The sequence below is a fragment of the Mauremys mutica genome, chromosome 6, assembly GCF_020497125.1.
Source record: "Mauremys mutica isolate MM-2020 ecotype Southern chromosome 6, ASM2049712v1, whole genome shotgun sequence".
NCBI classification, from domain to species: Eukaryota; Metazoa; Chordata; order Testudines; family Geoemydidae; genus Mauremys; species Mauremys mutica.
Genome location: NC_059077.1, coordinates 119,215,859 through 119,231,174, shown reverse-complemented (window position 1 = coordinate 119,231,174; position 15,316 = coordinate 119,215,859). Strand labels below are relative to the sequence as shown.

General features: G+C 43.1%; 1 protein-coding gene across 1 annotated transcript; it reads left to right on the top strand.

Moving 5' to 3' along the window:
• The first annotated feature begins 348 nt into the window (after positions 1–348).
• SLC25A51 (solute carrier family 25 member 51) lies at positions 349–14,836 on the top strand. Its single transcript, XM_045022475.1, has 2 exons — positions 349–526; positions 11,873–14,836. The coding sequence occupies exon 2, from the start codon at positions 11,912–11,914 to the stop codon at positions 12,785–12,787; it is 876 nt and encodes a 291-aa protein (XP_044878410.1). The 5' UTR covers positions 349–526; positions 11,873–11,911; the 3' UTR covers positions 12,788–14,836.
• Positions 14,837–15,316: the final 480 nt, after the last annotated feature.

Here is a 15,316-nt window from a genome sequence, read left to right as displayed (position 1 = left end):
GGGGGGGGGGCAGGAGCCCCCAGTGCAGGGGGCAGGACCCGCCCCCATCCGACGTGGGCGCAGGCGGGGCGGCTCAGCGGGCGGCGCCCCGCCACGGTGCCCGGGCGCAGGCGCGGGGGGCTGGGGGTCTCTGCGGAGCTGTCACGGGGGGGGAGGGGCCAGTCCGTGCTGGGAGCGCCCCGCCCCCGGCCGGCCTCCCTTGACCCCCGTGCTCCACGCGCGCGCGCACGGGCCTGGCGCGAGGCCGTGCCGACGCAGAGGCCGGCTCTCCCGCTGATTGGGTCGGGGCTGGGGGCTCGAAGCTACTGGAGAGTCAGGGAGGGGGGCGGGGCCAGGCTACATTCCCTGGTCACGTGGCGCGTTTCTGCCGCGCCGGGGCCCTGGCGTCCAGGTCACGTGCCGCTACTGGCCAGCACGCGCGCAGGCGCAGAGCGGGGCACGTCGGGCTGGGCCGGCGGTGGCCGAGGAGGAGGGTGCCGGGCCCGGCTCCTGTCAGCGGGCGCGAGCGGCCATGGAGCCGGCGCGGGTGAGTCGCCGCCCCTCCCCCCCCGCGGGGCCGGGCCTGCCCTGGGGGGTAGGGTAGCGCCTGTGGGTGCCGGGCGAGCCCCGCCCCCCCCCCCCCCCGCGCGCCGGGCCGCCGTTCCTAGGCACGGGGGTGAGGGGAGCGTTGGCGGCCGCCGCGCGCGCGCGGGACCCGCCCTCCCGCTGGAGGGAGCCGCGGCTCTGGGCGGGGTCGGGCGCGCGGGCCCAGGCGGGAGCCGCCTGGCGCCAGTGACATGTTCCGTGTCCGCGATTTCACCCTCGCGCGCCCCAGGGCCGGGGGGAGGGGCAGCCAGGGCTCTTCTCCCCTTGGGGTTCACCTTCGTCCCCAGCTGGGGGGACCCCATGTCCCGATTTTATAGGGACAGGCCCGATTTGGGGGGGGGGGCTTAATTCTTATATAGGTACCTGTTACCCCCCATCTCCGTCCTGCTGTCTCACACTTACTGCCTGGTCACCCTATTCCCAGCGAGTGGGTGCGAGCCACTTGCCAGGACGGTGTGGCTAGAGCTCAGTCCGGGGCAGTGGTGCACCCAGGGCCGGCTCCAGGCACCAGCTTAGCAAGCGGGTGTTTGGGGCGGCATGTCCAGCTATTCGGCAGAGGGTCCCTCACTCCCGCTCGGAGCGCAGGACCAGCCGCTGAATTGCCGCAGTCGCGATTGCGGCTTTTTTGGGGGGTGGGGTGGGAGAGGGGCTGCTTGGGGCGGCAAAACCCCTGAAGCCGGCCCTGGGTGCACCTCCGTCTCTCCTATTCTCAGTGTTGGCGTGTAACAGTCCGTGGGCTATATGACTTTGATTTGGGGTGCACTGATCAAGTGGAAAGCCTCAATTTAAACCATTTTTTTTTTAATAAACTGAAGTACGAATGGATAAGTTTATTTTCCAAAGAAAGGCATGTTCTCACTGGTTGATAACATGCTTTAATGGTCTTCACTTTCAACTAAATAGAGGCTTTACACTAGATTTGTTACATCTTTTTGCACCTTGGAGGGCACGCTATAATTGTACACTTATTTAAGCTATTATATAGCTTATTTGTTGTAAATTTTTAGTATATTAGAAAATGGTGAATGATATATTGCTTATGTACCAGACAATTAACTCCCCCGCATTGTTTGTGTCAAGCTGAAGTAGAAAGGTAACTGGAATTTAAATACATAAAAAAGCATATAAAGTTTATTTTTTATTACAAAAATACCCCTTAAGTGTTTGGATACATAAGTTTCGCATCAAAATGTTTCACATTTACAGCTAAGTAACTTATTAAACAGGGATTAACTGTAGTCAGTGAACTAAACTGATTATTTCAGGCCAGCCTGCAAAAACTTTAAAATATGCTTATGTAAAAGTGACTGGAGCTTAAGTTCCTTCTAGCCTAAGGCTATGGGAGAGTGTCTCCTGCCAACATAGCACAGTCCACAGTGGCACTTCTGTCATTGTAACGTATGTCAGTCCGAGGGGTGTGTTTTTCACACCTCCGAGCGATGTAAAATTTTACTGACCAAAGTGTTTGTGTAGCTTTAGTCTCGTCTTCAAGACATAGGGTATGGCTACACTGGCGATTTGCAGTGCTGGAAAGCCTCCACCAGCGCTACAATTAGTAAGTGGCCACACCTGCAGGGCACTTCCAGCGCTGCAACTCCCTGGCTGCAGCGCTGGCCGTACACCTCACTCAGCATGGGGAATAAGGATTCCAGCGCTGGTGCTGCAGCGCTGGTCATCAAGTGTGGCCACACACCAGCGCTGTGATTGGCCTCCAAGGTATAAGGTGTATCCCAGAATGCTTTTATAAATTACTCTCTTTGTTTTGTTATGCAGCCTCTCTTTGTTTTGTTGTGAACGAGCTCTGATCGGAGCTCCGTTGCGTTGCCGCTTATCTAAAAAACAAACAGAGCTCCTGTTTGCTGTGATCATCTGTACCTGGCTGTAAACAATCAAATGAGAGGCAGGCAGGGAGGGAATGAAACAGCGGGGAGTCGTGTTGGCTGCAGGCTGTTTGCAATTAAGAGTTAAGACTGAAGGGGTTGGAAACATGTTCTGATTTTTCAAGTCAGGAAGCTAAACACACAGTGTTGGCTCCAAAAATCCACTCTCTCTCTCCCCCCGCTCCCTGTCACACTAGACTCCACTCCACCCCCCTCTTTTGAAAAGCACGTTGCGGCCACTTGAATGCTGGGATAGCTGCCCATAATGCATCACTCCCAGCAGCGCTGCAAATGTGGCCACACACCAGCGCTGGTAGCTGTGAGTGTGGCCACACACCAGCGCTGCTCCTACACAGCTGGATGACCAGCGCTGCAAACTACCAGCGCTGCAAACCATAAGTGTAGCCATACCCTAAGGCTATCTCCTACGTTACTTAGACTGAGCTATTGTGCCATATTTATAAAGCTTGACCTCAAAAGTTAGAATGGGGAAAAACAACTTCCTTTATATAGAAAAGCAGCCTTTAACTCAAAGTTTTTGATAGTCTCAGTTTTGTTTAAATGTTTTGAGTGACTTATAGTAACTTCAGATTTAATTTTAAACAGCTTTATTTTTAAAAAGAAAAACATCATAATATAAATTTAAAAAATCTGATTTAAATTTAAAAAATTCAATTTTTATCCATCCTGCTTTGATCTGATTTCAGTTGTAAGTATGGTGTGTGGGTGGCCTGTGATATACAGGAGGCCAGACAAGGTGATTTGGTGGTTTCTTCTGGCCTTTAAACTCTATGTGGAGAGACTCAGGCTGTCTACACACGGCCACATTCAGCGCTAAAACTTTAGTTGGTTAGGGGTCTGGAAACACCTCCTCCCCCCCCCCCCCCCGAGTGACAAAAGTTTTAACACTGAACAGAGTGGATTTGATTTAAATCACTAGTTGGGAAGACTTGATTTAATCATGGATTTCTACATAAAAGTACATTCTTGTTGGTTGTTATAACCTTAACACATATTCTTCACAACTCAGAGATAGATGAGACCCAAAGTGGGTCTCTTTTACGGCCTGCTGCCATTATAGATTTTCCCTTTTAGTGAGAGAATGGTATGGTGGATCTCAAATCAATGAAGGCTACACTCAGAAAGACCTCAAGACTTCTGGAATATGCTGCTCAAACTGTTTCACTTTTGTTTCTACTGCCTGTCCCTCCCTTCTCACATTTCTCTCCAGACTTCCTCTCCTTCTCCAGATCTAGTCCGCCCCTAACAATCTTCTATTCACTGAACTTTTTGAAACTTTGCACTTTGAGAGAGGTAAGGGATTGACTCTGCGTACACAAATTTGCAGAGGGACAATAGGGTTGAGGTCTGTTATTTCTCACCTCTATATTTATTTAAAAACATTTTTGCTGTTAACAAGCATGTTATCTCTGGACATGTGAGCGCTCCTGCTGACAAAGCCGCGTTCACGCTGCCATTTGTGTCAGCGAAACTTTTGTCTTTCGTGGGGGGCTTTTTTAAGTACCTGTGAAAGACGAAAGTTTTATCGACAACTTCAGTGTAAACAAACCCATATAGATAGCGCTTTATTCCTGGCGATAAAGCTACCACTGCTCGTTTGGGTTGGGTTTTTTTAATCGTCAGGAGAACTCTCCCCTGGTGCTAAAGCATGTCTACACTGCCCACATCACAGCGTGGCTGCACTGTAACATGGGCAGGGTAGACATACCCATAGAAAGTAAAAATGTCTTGGGAACAAAGCTGAAACTGAATGAGTCTCGTTTTATTGTTCTAGCTGATTGAATTGTAACAAAGCAAACAGCATACGGGCAGAAAAGTAAATTAGACTTTTATAGTTCTTTGATGACTTAATCTGCAATGTTAACACAGACTTTTAAAATGACTTTTATGTTGATTGTGCCCCTTTAAAGAATGAACATAAAGAAAACAAGGTAATTAAAAGAAAACATCCTTATTGCTTGGTGAAAGTAGAGAACTTTAAAAAGCTCTCAACTGGGAGTGAACGCAAAGGAAAATTATAAGCACAAGAAAAACCTGCTTAGGAGTTGGCTCAGCCTTTTTTTCCCTGGGAGGTAGTTCTGATCTAAATTTAGATCCTATCCTAAGCTGCTTCTGTGCTTCAGACCAGTGGTCCTCGAATGGTTTTTTTTTTTTTGCATCAGGTCCCTAAAACCATCTGTTTCATGTGACAACCCACCGAAAGGCTGTAAAGGATTATAGCAACTGCAAGGAATTGCACTGGGGTGTGGTGTAGTTGGACATCTCCTTTCGGTGTTCCACCTTGTACCAGCACTTAGGAGTACAGGCATCATCACTTCAAGGGATTGTGTGAGCAGCTGTGCACCCTCTTAAAAGTGCTCCTTCTCTAGCTGAGGGCTAATAGGTGGTGAAGACTGAGGAGCCCCATTGCATGGGTTGGAGTGTTAGGGAAGTAGGCAGCATATGGATCCTACCTACGCCTGGGGGAATTCTGCATAAAAAAAAATAAAAATTCTGCACACAATATTTTAAAATTCTGCATATTTAATTTGTCAAAATACAATATAATCACACAAATTTCAATTATGTTGGTAATTTATTTCAAAATACCTGTCAGCAAGTACATCTGTAACAATACAGACAATGAAAAAGATTCAGGAAATGTTTTTGTCAAATAGATTCCTTATTAGGCGTATAAATACAGAACTTTGAGTAATTCATTTAAACTGCAATACAGAATTGTATTTGCTGCCCCCCTCAGAAGCAATGCAAAGGCTTGGGGGAGCCTGGGGTAATGGAGGAGCTGAGGGAGAGGGAAGGAGCTTGGGAGTGAGCCTGGAGGGTTGTTGGGTGTGGGTGGGAGAAGTATGGAACAGGTTATTTTTCATGGCAGGGAGGGATTGTTAGAGAGCCTCCCCGATGCAGACCCTGGCTGACCCCTTGCCTCTCCCATTCAGTCAGGCACATCTGCCCCTGTACCCCCATGTGTCCTTGCGCTCCCTCCCCATCTGTCCCTGTGCCCCCTCAGCCAGCCCCCTCTCCCATCCCTGTGTCCCTGCATCCCATGTCTCTGCGCCCCCACTCAGCCCCTCCTTCCCCCATGTGTCCCTCCACCCCCTCATCGGCAAAAGGTATAACTGCAGCAACTTTCCAGCAGAAGTTATTTTCTGCAGAGGAAAAAAAATTACGCATGGCACATTAATTATGCATGCACTCAGTGGTGCAGAATTTCCCCAGGAGTAATCTTACACTGAGAGATTGTATAGCTTTAATAATTTCTTTAGGTTTCTCCACCATTGTTGTGTGGCCCAGCTGGTGTTCCCTTCCAACTCACTTTGGGTCATACCTCATGGAGTGAGAATTTCTGCTTTAGACTGTCAACAAATATGTTCTTTGACAACACAAGAAGTATTTTTCATCCTGAGCAGGCTTATTTTAATAAACCTGTATGGCTGAGAAAGGTAGCTGTAAAGTATGACTTTACCAGTTTTTTCATTGTTCTGAAAAGTAACTGTTAGACAAATGAGAGGATTGGGCCAAAAGAAACCTGATGAGGTTCAACAAGGACAAGTGCAGAGTCCTGCACTTAGGATGGAAGAATCCCATTCACTGTTACAGACTAGGGACCGAATGGCTAGGGAGCAGTTCTGCAGAAAAGGACCTAGGGGTTACAGTGGATGAGAAGCTGGATGTGAGTTAAAAGTGTGCCCTTGTTGCCAACAAGGCTAATGGCATTTTGGGCTGTATAAGTTGGGGCATTGCCAGCAGATCGAGGGACGTGATCGTTTCCCTCTATTCGACATTGGTGAGGCCTCATCTGGAGTACTGTGTCCAGTTTTGGGCCCCACACTACAAGAAGGATGTGGAAAAATTGGAAAGAGTCCAGCAGAGGGCAACAAAAATGATTAGGGGGCTGGAGCACATGACCTATGAGGAGAGGCTGAGGGAACTGGGATTGTTTAGTCTGCAGAAGAGAAGAATGAGGGGGGATTTGATAGCTGCTTTCAACTACCTGAAAGGGGCTTCCAAAGAGGATGGATTTAGAACAAGGAGTAATGGTCTCAAGTTGCAGTGGGGGAGGTTTAGGTTGGATATTAGGAAAAACTTTTTCATTAGGAGGGTGGTGAAGCACTGGAATGGGTTCTCTAGGGAGGTGGGTGAATCTCCATCTTTAGAGGTTTTTAAGGCCAGGCTTGACAAAGCCCTGGCTGGGATGATGTAGTTGGGGATTGGTCCTGCTTTGAGCAGGGGTTTGGACTAGATGACCTCCTAAAGTCCCTTCCAACCCTGATTTTCTATGATTCTATGAAAGTCTTAATTAATGGACTTGCTTTCTGTGTATACTCATTGTTGTTTCTGCTTAATTGTCTATTGTATTACTACTTTTTACTTCTATTAGTCCTGCAGAACCAATAGAGCTCTGAAAGAGTTCTCTCTGGATTCTGTTGCAGTTTTCACATTATCAACAAAATTAAGTGAGTTCAAACTGCAGAATCTTTATTGAGGAGTGTGCTAGGGAGAGCTGAGTTTGACTTTCAGACTAAGTTTGCAGAGCTAGCTGTTGGTGCTGAATTGGGATTTCTTGTAGTGGCTTGGTTAGCCAATGATTTTTGGGGGGAATAGCTCAGTGGTTTGAGCACTGGTCTGCTAAACCCAGGGTTGTGAGTTCAGTCCTTGAGGGGGCTGTTTAGGGAACTGGGGCAAAAATCTGCCTGTGGATTGGTTCTGCTTTGAGAACCTAGATGATCTCCTGAAGTCTCTTCCAACCCTGATATTCTGTCTCTTGCTCCAGAATGTAACATTTATTTAAGAAATAAAATCTTTAGCCTTTAGTAGCTGTGAAGGTAATTTTCAAATGTAAACCAATGTATAGTTAAATCTGCCTGATCAGAAACCGTTATAAGGGAAGTCTGAATTGTCTCTATTCATTTAAAAGGAGATTTAATTCTGAAGCCTAATAGCTTGCATGTCATCATAGTTAACTATTTCACTTTGATCAAAGCATGTAATAAGTAAAGGGATCTAGCCAATCTGAGTGGCATTCCATTTTAGCATCTTTAGTGGGTGGAATTTTGGTTATGAGAAGATTTTTCATTTATTTCTCTCTTCTCTCCCCTCCACCCCCATTAAACTTCCAGTTGGCATTTAGAACACAATTCTGTTTGCAAATTTAGGCAATTTGATACAAAAATCAGTGAGACAATGCCATGTTTAGAGTCAGTTTTTGGAGTAGAACCAGGCTTTAACATTCATGTAAGTTCTGTCATGTACTAGTTGAGTTTCTTGTCAGCCGTTTGCAGCAGTATCCTCCCTGTATGATTGCTTGTTTACATAGACACATTTTTATCTCCTGATATGGATTTGAACTAACAAATCCCAGTGTTACCCACCTCTGCCTTTCCTGCCTTTACATGGCTTAGTCCTCTTTGCATCAAAATAATAAATGGAATAGACCAGGGGTAGGCAACCTATGGCACGTGTGCCGAAGGCGGCACGCAAGCTGATTTTCAGTGGCACTCACACTGCCCGGATCCTGGCCACCGGTCCAGGGGGCTCTGCATTTTAATTTATTTTTAAATGAAGCTTCTTAAACATTTTTAAAACCTTTCTTACTTTACATACAACAATAGTTTAGTTATATATTTTAGACTTATAGAAAGAGATCTTCTAAAAACGTTAAAATGTATTACTGGCACGCGAAACCTTAAATTGGAGTGAATAAATGAAGACTCGGCACACCACATCTGAAAGGTTGCCGACCCCTGGAATAGACTATATATTTTCTCACAAGGGTCTCGACTACCCAGGTAAAAAAAGCTACAATATGACCAGCTAACACAAATTCAGAGGTTTTAGTCTGTTTCTACATGTATGTTACTAGGGCTTTTCAGTCACGTTAAGCTAAAATGATTGAAGGAGGCACCCTTTTTGCTTTTATTGACAAGTTCCTAAAGACCTCAGACCTGGAGAAGTGTGTGATGCAGGGAGTTAGGGAGCATGTTACCTGTAGATCAACTAGTTCAGATCAGTCCCAAACTGGTATTAGTCGAAAGTTACCAAAGGTGGCTCCTGAGTAACCTATATGGAATGATTTGGTGGTCTCGGTCAAATTCCTAATGAACATGCAGCCAAATTTAAACCAAAATTAAAAAGCCCTTGCCATTATCATTGGAACTGTTTTAGTTGGTCTTAGCAGAGAGACCAAAGCCAGATCTACAGCAAAGACTTCTGCTGGCATAGCTATAATTGGTCAGAGCTGTGACCCTGATAACACAGATATGCTGACAGACACTCCTAGTGTAGATGCAGTTATACCATCAAAACTGTGCTTTTATTGGTACAGCTTGTTTTGTTCAGGGGGGTGTTTTTAACTATACTGGTACAAGTTGCTGCTCTGCCAGTAAAGCTGTGTCTACAGTAGGAGTACTTTGCCTGTATAGTTTACAGATATTCCTGTACTGGTGATGTGCTTCCTGTGTAGACATATAACCTAAGACTAAAGACATGGAGACTAAACTACATTTTCACCTCTAGAAATGAGGCGTGGTGGTGTGCGTGGAGGTCTGCAGTACTACTGCCTGGGTTGTTAATTAGATGTTTTAGGTACAGGTCATCAAAACCCACTCTCTGATTGGTGATGTCATGTTCACTTACTAACTTACCGTAGTGCACAGCAGGGACCTCATCGCCAAAAGTCAGGAAGATTCCTAATCTTTCACCATTGTCACATTAAATAGGTACAAAAAGGTAAAAGGTAATGGGATACAAAGTATCCCCTTCGCACAGTTCCCTCACCCTACTGTCGTTTGTGTAGCCCAGTGGGTAGAGCGCTGAGCTGACATTCTGAGGGCTGGTTCTGGCCTGCTGGGTGACCTTGGTTCCCCATCTGTAAAATGGAGATGATGATAATGATGCTTATCTCCTTTTTAAAGTGCTTTAAGATCTACTGATGAGAAAAGCTTTCTATAAGAGTTGGGTGGTGTTATAACAGCTGTAGGGATTTACAGGCATTGGCAACAAAGGCACAAACCAAAGTTTATATCTCTTCCTAATCCTTGAGGACTATATCCCTGGCAATAAAGTTTAACTGAAAAGTAGCCTAGGTTCTTCTGAGCACTATTGGAGGAAGTGGCAGGTTCCTTATAAAGTACTGCTGCAGGCAGAGATTTATCATAAAGTCTTCAAAGGAAACTCCTCTTCCCAAGAGGCCCGGCTTTGGTAATAATAAGTGCTTGAGAGACAACTGGGATGCTTTTTGGTTAAACTTAACAAGGGTGAGGTGGGTAAAGTAGTAGTTCTACACTGCTCCTTACCTCATGAATTCAGCTGCTTTGCAGGCCGCAATTTGTGGCCTATATACATTTGGTTCTTTGTTTAGATTATTTTCAATAGAAAATGAGGATTGAAATGACTATTGGACCACAGGCTGCTACTGATGGTGCATTTGGTGTTAAGCTGCCTAAGGCCTTGTCTACACACAGTTTTATTCCAGTTTAATTATTTCAGGAAGGGGTATAATTTTTCTACTAAAATAGTTAAATTGGTATAACCCTAGTTATGGATGCAATTGTATCTGTTATAGCTTATTCTCTTTCTTTATAGCAATAGCTACATGGGTATAAGGCACCTTTATGTAGATTTAACTAAATTGACCTACAGACACTATACCAGGATAGTTAAAGCCATTCAGCCCCCGGTATAGAAGTAGTTATACTAGTATTAAAGTGCTCACATAGTAGTGTGATACATACCTTCTTTGTGTAAAATGCTTTGAGATTTACTGATGCAAAGTGTTTATATAAGAGCTAGATGTTAGTATTTCTGTACAGGAAGGGGAGTAAACTATACTGTATAACTGCATCCACAGTAGGGCTTTTACTGGTATAACTACTGCAAAAAAATCAACCCCTAACCAAAATAATTACACTGGTAAAACTTTTAAATGTAAATCAGGTTCAGATCAGTTCTTGGCTGTGGTTATTTAGGGTTTCCCATGCATCCTGCCTACCACACACAGGCTGGCAGTGACTGCACTTATGGAAATGACCCCATATGCTCGTGCCTTCTGATGGAGAATGCAAAGCAGGATAGGTTTTAGAGTTTAGACACCTTTAAATATCTCCTTTTAGAAGTCTGAGCTATATTTAACTATTCTAGAACTGAATGAGATTCCCAAACAATATAGCCTAAGATCAGATGTTAAAGAAAGGAAAAAAATATATTAAAACCAAACACAAATAATATATTTGGGTCTAAGACTTCCTAGCTTTTCTCAGGTAGGTCACAAAACTTTGAAATTGCAGCTATTTAGAACTCTCTGTAAATAATACTTGTATTAATAACTCACTTGTCCCAGTTCTTCTCTAACCTTTAACAGGACAATGTGTGCGCCTAGGATTGATTAATTGTAATTATGGAGTCAGCTCTTTTATACTTACTTGCCTGTGCTGTAATACCAGGTATGCAGACATAGTTACTTAAATTACCTTATCATTTTGACAAGCCACATTTGAATTTATGGCTTGGTTAAGTGGGATAACTTCTCCCCTCCCATCCCCAAACCCACTGTATGTTCAGGTTGCATTCAGTATTTTACAGAATGCTGTTTCTCTTTGTAATCAGGTTGTGTGGGTTTTTATTTCCCATCCCTTAATGCATCTCACCCTTACCAAAAAGATCTTTCAAAATTGTACAATCAGCACTGATTTGGATTCCTTCCCACCCATCCCATTATATTTTTGTGACATTCTGCCTTTGGATAAAACCATGTAGGTTGCTAATTGACATCTGTCCAACTGCTTACTTTCCCTGAGTTAAGTTGTTATTATGTAGACAGTTCTTTAGAGACTATACGCATATTTTCTGTAGTTTGTGATCTATAATTTCTACTCCATAGCAAATGTGTTCTTTAGAAATAAGGTTTGGTCTGTTACAAGGTCATGTAAAATATGAGTCTGAATAGTCAAGATGACTTGTAATAAGTTTAAAAAAACACAAACTTTTGTTGATTTGTTTTGTATTAACAATTGTCAAAATTACTAATGTGTAGCCTAGGAACCTTACCTTCTGAATTTACTAACTTCCAGTTACATTTTCAGCTTTCATTCTGTGTATAACTTTTTGCATTTAATCAACAAAAAAGTTTCCTGCTTTTTTTTATCCTGCCTTGTATCAGTTAGCTGAACGATGTATAAATCTTTCAGTTCTTTGAGAGCTGTAATACAGCCACTGAAACCACTTGTACATGTGTGAGCTATCAAATGTGGCATTTATCATTCTAGTCCACTGAATTTTAATGGAATTGCTTGAAGACCTTGTGCATGCAAAGGACTTATATACACAAATTAAAAAAAAAAGCGGGGTTCTGTGCAGCTTTGTTCATGTTCTCCTTTACCTTCTTGATGTAGGAGAGGACAACACTCGTATGAAGAAAGAAAGAGAGCAATATGATGGATTCAGAAGATCTTGTCATAAGTTCAAAGCAAGATATTGCTCATCACCTTGTAAAAGTTAACTCAGGTAAACATTACTTTTGTGGATATTGTGCAGCCTTCACCAATATAGCAATCACCTTTCCCATCCAGAAGGTCCTCTTTCGACAACAACTGTATGGAGTGAGATTAAGGGAGGCAGTATGTCAGTTACAGAGAGATGGAATCCGAAACCTGTACCGTGGACTCCTCCCTCCATTAATGCAGAAAACTACAACTCTTGCCCTGATGTTTGGCTTGTATGAGGATTTCTCCTCCCTGCTCCAGAGGCACACAAATGCACCTGAACTTGTGACTTGCAGTGTGGCAGCAGTGCTTGCAGGAACCTCAGAAGCTCTTCTTACACCTTTTGAGCGGGTCCAGACTTTGCTTCAGGACCACAAACATCATGACAGATTTACAAACACTTACCAGGCTTTCAAGGTGCTAAAAGACTATGGAATTAAAGAATATTATCGGGGTTTGGTACCTATTCTGATCCGAAATGGACCGAGTAATGTACTCTTTTTTGGTCTGCGAGGACCCATCAAGCAGTGTCTGCCCGAAGCAACTTCTTATAGTGCTCATTTGGTCAATGACTTTATCTGTGGAGGGCTGTTGGGTGCCATGTTGGGATTCTTGTTTTTCCCAATTAATGTTGTAAAAGCTCGCATGCAGTCTCAAATTGGTGGGGAATTTCAGTCTTTTCCAAAAGTTTTCATGAAGATTTGGCTAGAACGTGATAGAAAACTGACACATCTTTTCAGAGGAGCCCATCTGAATTACCATCGCTCTGTTATATCGTGGGGCATAATCAATGCAACATATGAATTCTTGCTTAAGTTATTATGAAAAATGTTACCTTCTGTGAAGTCTCTCTGCTCAGTTTTGGGTATTGGCACATTGAGGTCACTTATTTCCTATGATTGAATTTGTCATAATCAGACCTGTTCATGAATAACACTGAAATTTGGAGAGTTTAATTGTAAAATGGTGGTTACATTTCAGTAGGGAGAGAAGTAATTTTTACCAGTGCCTGCTTAGTCTGAAAGGTAATTACACTCAATCTTATTAATGGTCTTCAGTCTTTATTTAAGAAAAACTGGTTTGTTCAAAAGTGCTCTCTTTAATAAAGTATTTAGATGCTGGAAGGTGAATTCAGCCATACCTGAATAAACGAGTTGAAACTTACTTTCTATTTAAATGTTGGCTTTGGCTTAGAAACTTACTCCAGGTCACCCTCAACCTTTCCTAACACTCCTGGTGATCAAAACTATGCTTGATTGTGCACTTTGTGGAATATGAAAGTGAGGGAGGCTGACAAAAGCTATTTAGTTTCCCTACTTGGTAAACTTGGGAGGTCTGATGTACCTGATGCAGTTGTTGTAAGAGTACTCTGAATTCCCGTAATGTTTCAGGTTTCCCAGATATCTTTACTGTTTGAAACCAGACTGCCACCTTTTAATGAGGATGGTGTTACTTCTCAACTAAGCCTTAAGATTCAACAAAGCCTACATGAATTATTTTTACCAGCTGGTCTCCTAATATGAATGCCATCTTGTCAAGCAACAGAAGGTAGCTACTATGGCTATGTCTACAATGCACTTTTTTAACCATTTTTTACTGACAAAAAGCACTGGTGTGGACAGTGCTTTGTTGGCCGGAGACAAAGCTACTGCCCCTCGTTGGAGGTGGTTTTATTTTGCCAGCAGGAGAGTGGCTACACCGGGGACCTTACAGCGGCACAGCTATGGTGCTGTAAGGTACGCAATGTAGACATACCCTACATTTTCAACTTCAGCATAAACTGATCCAATGCAAAGTAGGGGTATGTGTACGTATGGGAAAAGGGAGTAGCAGGCAGTTGGGGTTGGGTGGTGGGGAATGAAACAAATTTTATCTAAAAAGCTTTAAAGTGTCCTTCATGTTACAATATCACCTATTTGTGAACGTGGAGTATTTTATTTTGTCTTTTGTGCTGCTTAGTTTGTTGCAAACAGGCACGGTGCCAGAAAGACAACGTGGTTTCTGCAACATTAAAACGTACAGAAGTAGTATGAAAACTGATGGGAGTCAAAGTACTTTGTAGATAGCTTTTGTTGTATTAAGGTAATTTGTCCTTTTGCAACTATTTTTACTTGCTTCCTGTGAGGTTGTAGCATCACTGATCACTTTAGTCAGTATTTTTAGCTGAAGCTTGCTCTACCCTCCATTTTATGCCTTGTTCAGGGTATATCACTGTAGTGGAAAAGGCACTCCGATACTATGGCGAGGAAGACCATATAAGCACTGGGCTTGGGGGTTTCTCTGTGATCATTTAATCATGTTGATAAACACTCTCATAAATATTAAACAGAAGTAATGTTGTACTTGGTATTCAGGGGGATGTGCTTTAAGGCCTTGGAGAAGAGGGCAGGAACACAAGTGTGATTACCAAACTAGTGGTCTTCATATAAAAAATGACTGATTTTTTTGTATATTTTTATGCAAAAAGGTTCATATTTTCATATTTTGTGGTGAACATGAAAGCTTTCAGAAATTGCTTTGGATGGGTTTTTTCTTAATTTTAGAATGAACATTACTTTTTTTATGTATCCTTAAATTTTCAAATGCTTATGGTTTACTCTTACCTCATTTCAGTTGTTCACTTGACATAATGGTCCCTAAATAATTACTCCCAAACAGTATGTCCTATTTCTTTGTAATCTATAGCTCTGTACTACTAAGCTTCACAGTTAAAGATGGCCAAACACAAATAAAGCACATTGATATTTTGAATGTTGTGATTATATGGATTTAAATATACTGTCTGTTGAATGTTTGTTACTGGTGGAATCTGATTTTACCAGTGTATTGTTTTTGTAACCTTTCCTTGATGGAATAAAACAAAAGTAAATCTGTTTCCCCAGCCTTCGTTTTTTGTAGCACGTATTTTTTTCCTAACTCTGTTACTGGCACTTTGAAAAAAAACAAACCCATAAGTTGGAGCAAACAAAGCAAGTGTTGGCAATTATAGTTCAACAAAACAGAACATTTAGTGGGGCTTGGCCTCAGGCTGGTTTGCTACTATACACCACTTCACAAGGGAAAAGCCTCTTCCATTTTCAACTTTTCTGTCATGATTATCAGGAGTTTAGAGGCCATCAGGCATGGCTAAATGCCTCTTACCAGAATTATACAACTTGGTTATACTCTGGGTACAGGAGAGCTGTCAGTGAAGTTAATGGGAATGCAAAAGATGAGCTATCTTGGGTTTAATAAAGATCTGGTAGTATCTGAAATTATATTCCAATGATTTGATGAGGATTATTGGATGGACTGAAGTCTCTTGGCAAAGCTTAATGATAAACAATATATCAAGTTGGGGACAGGTAGGTGGTG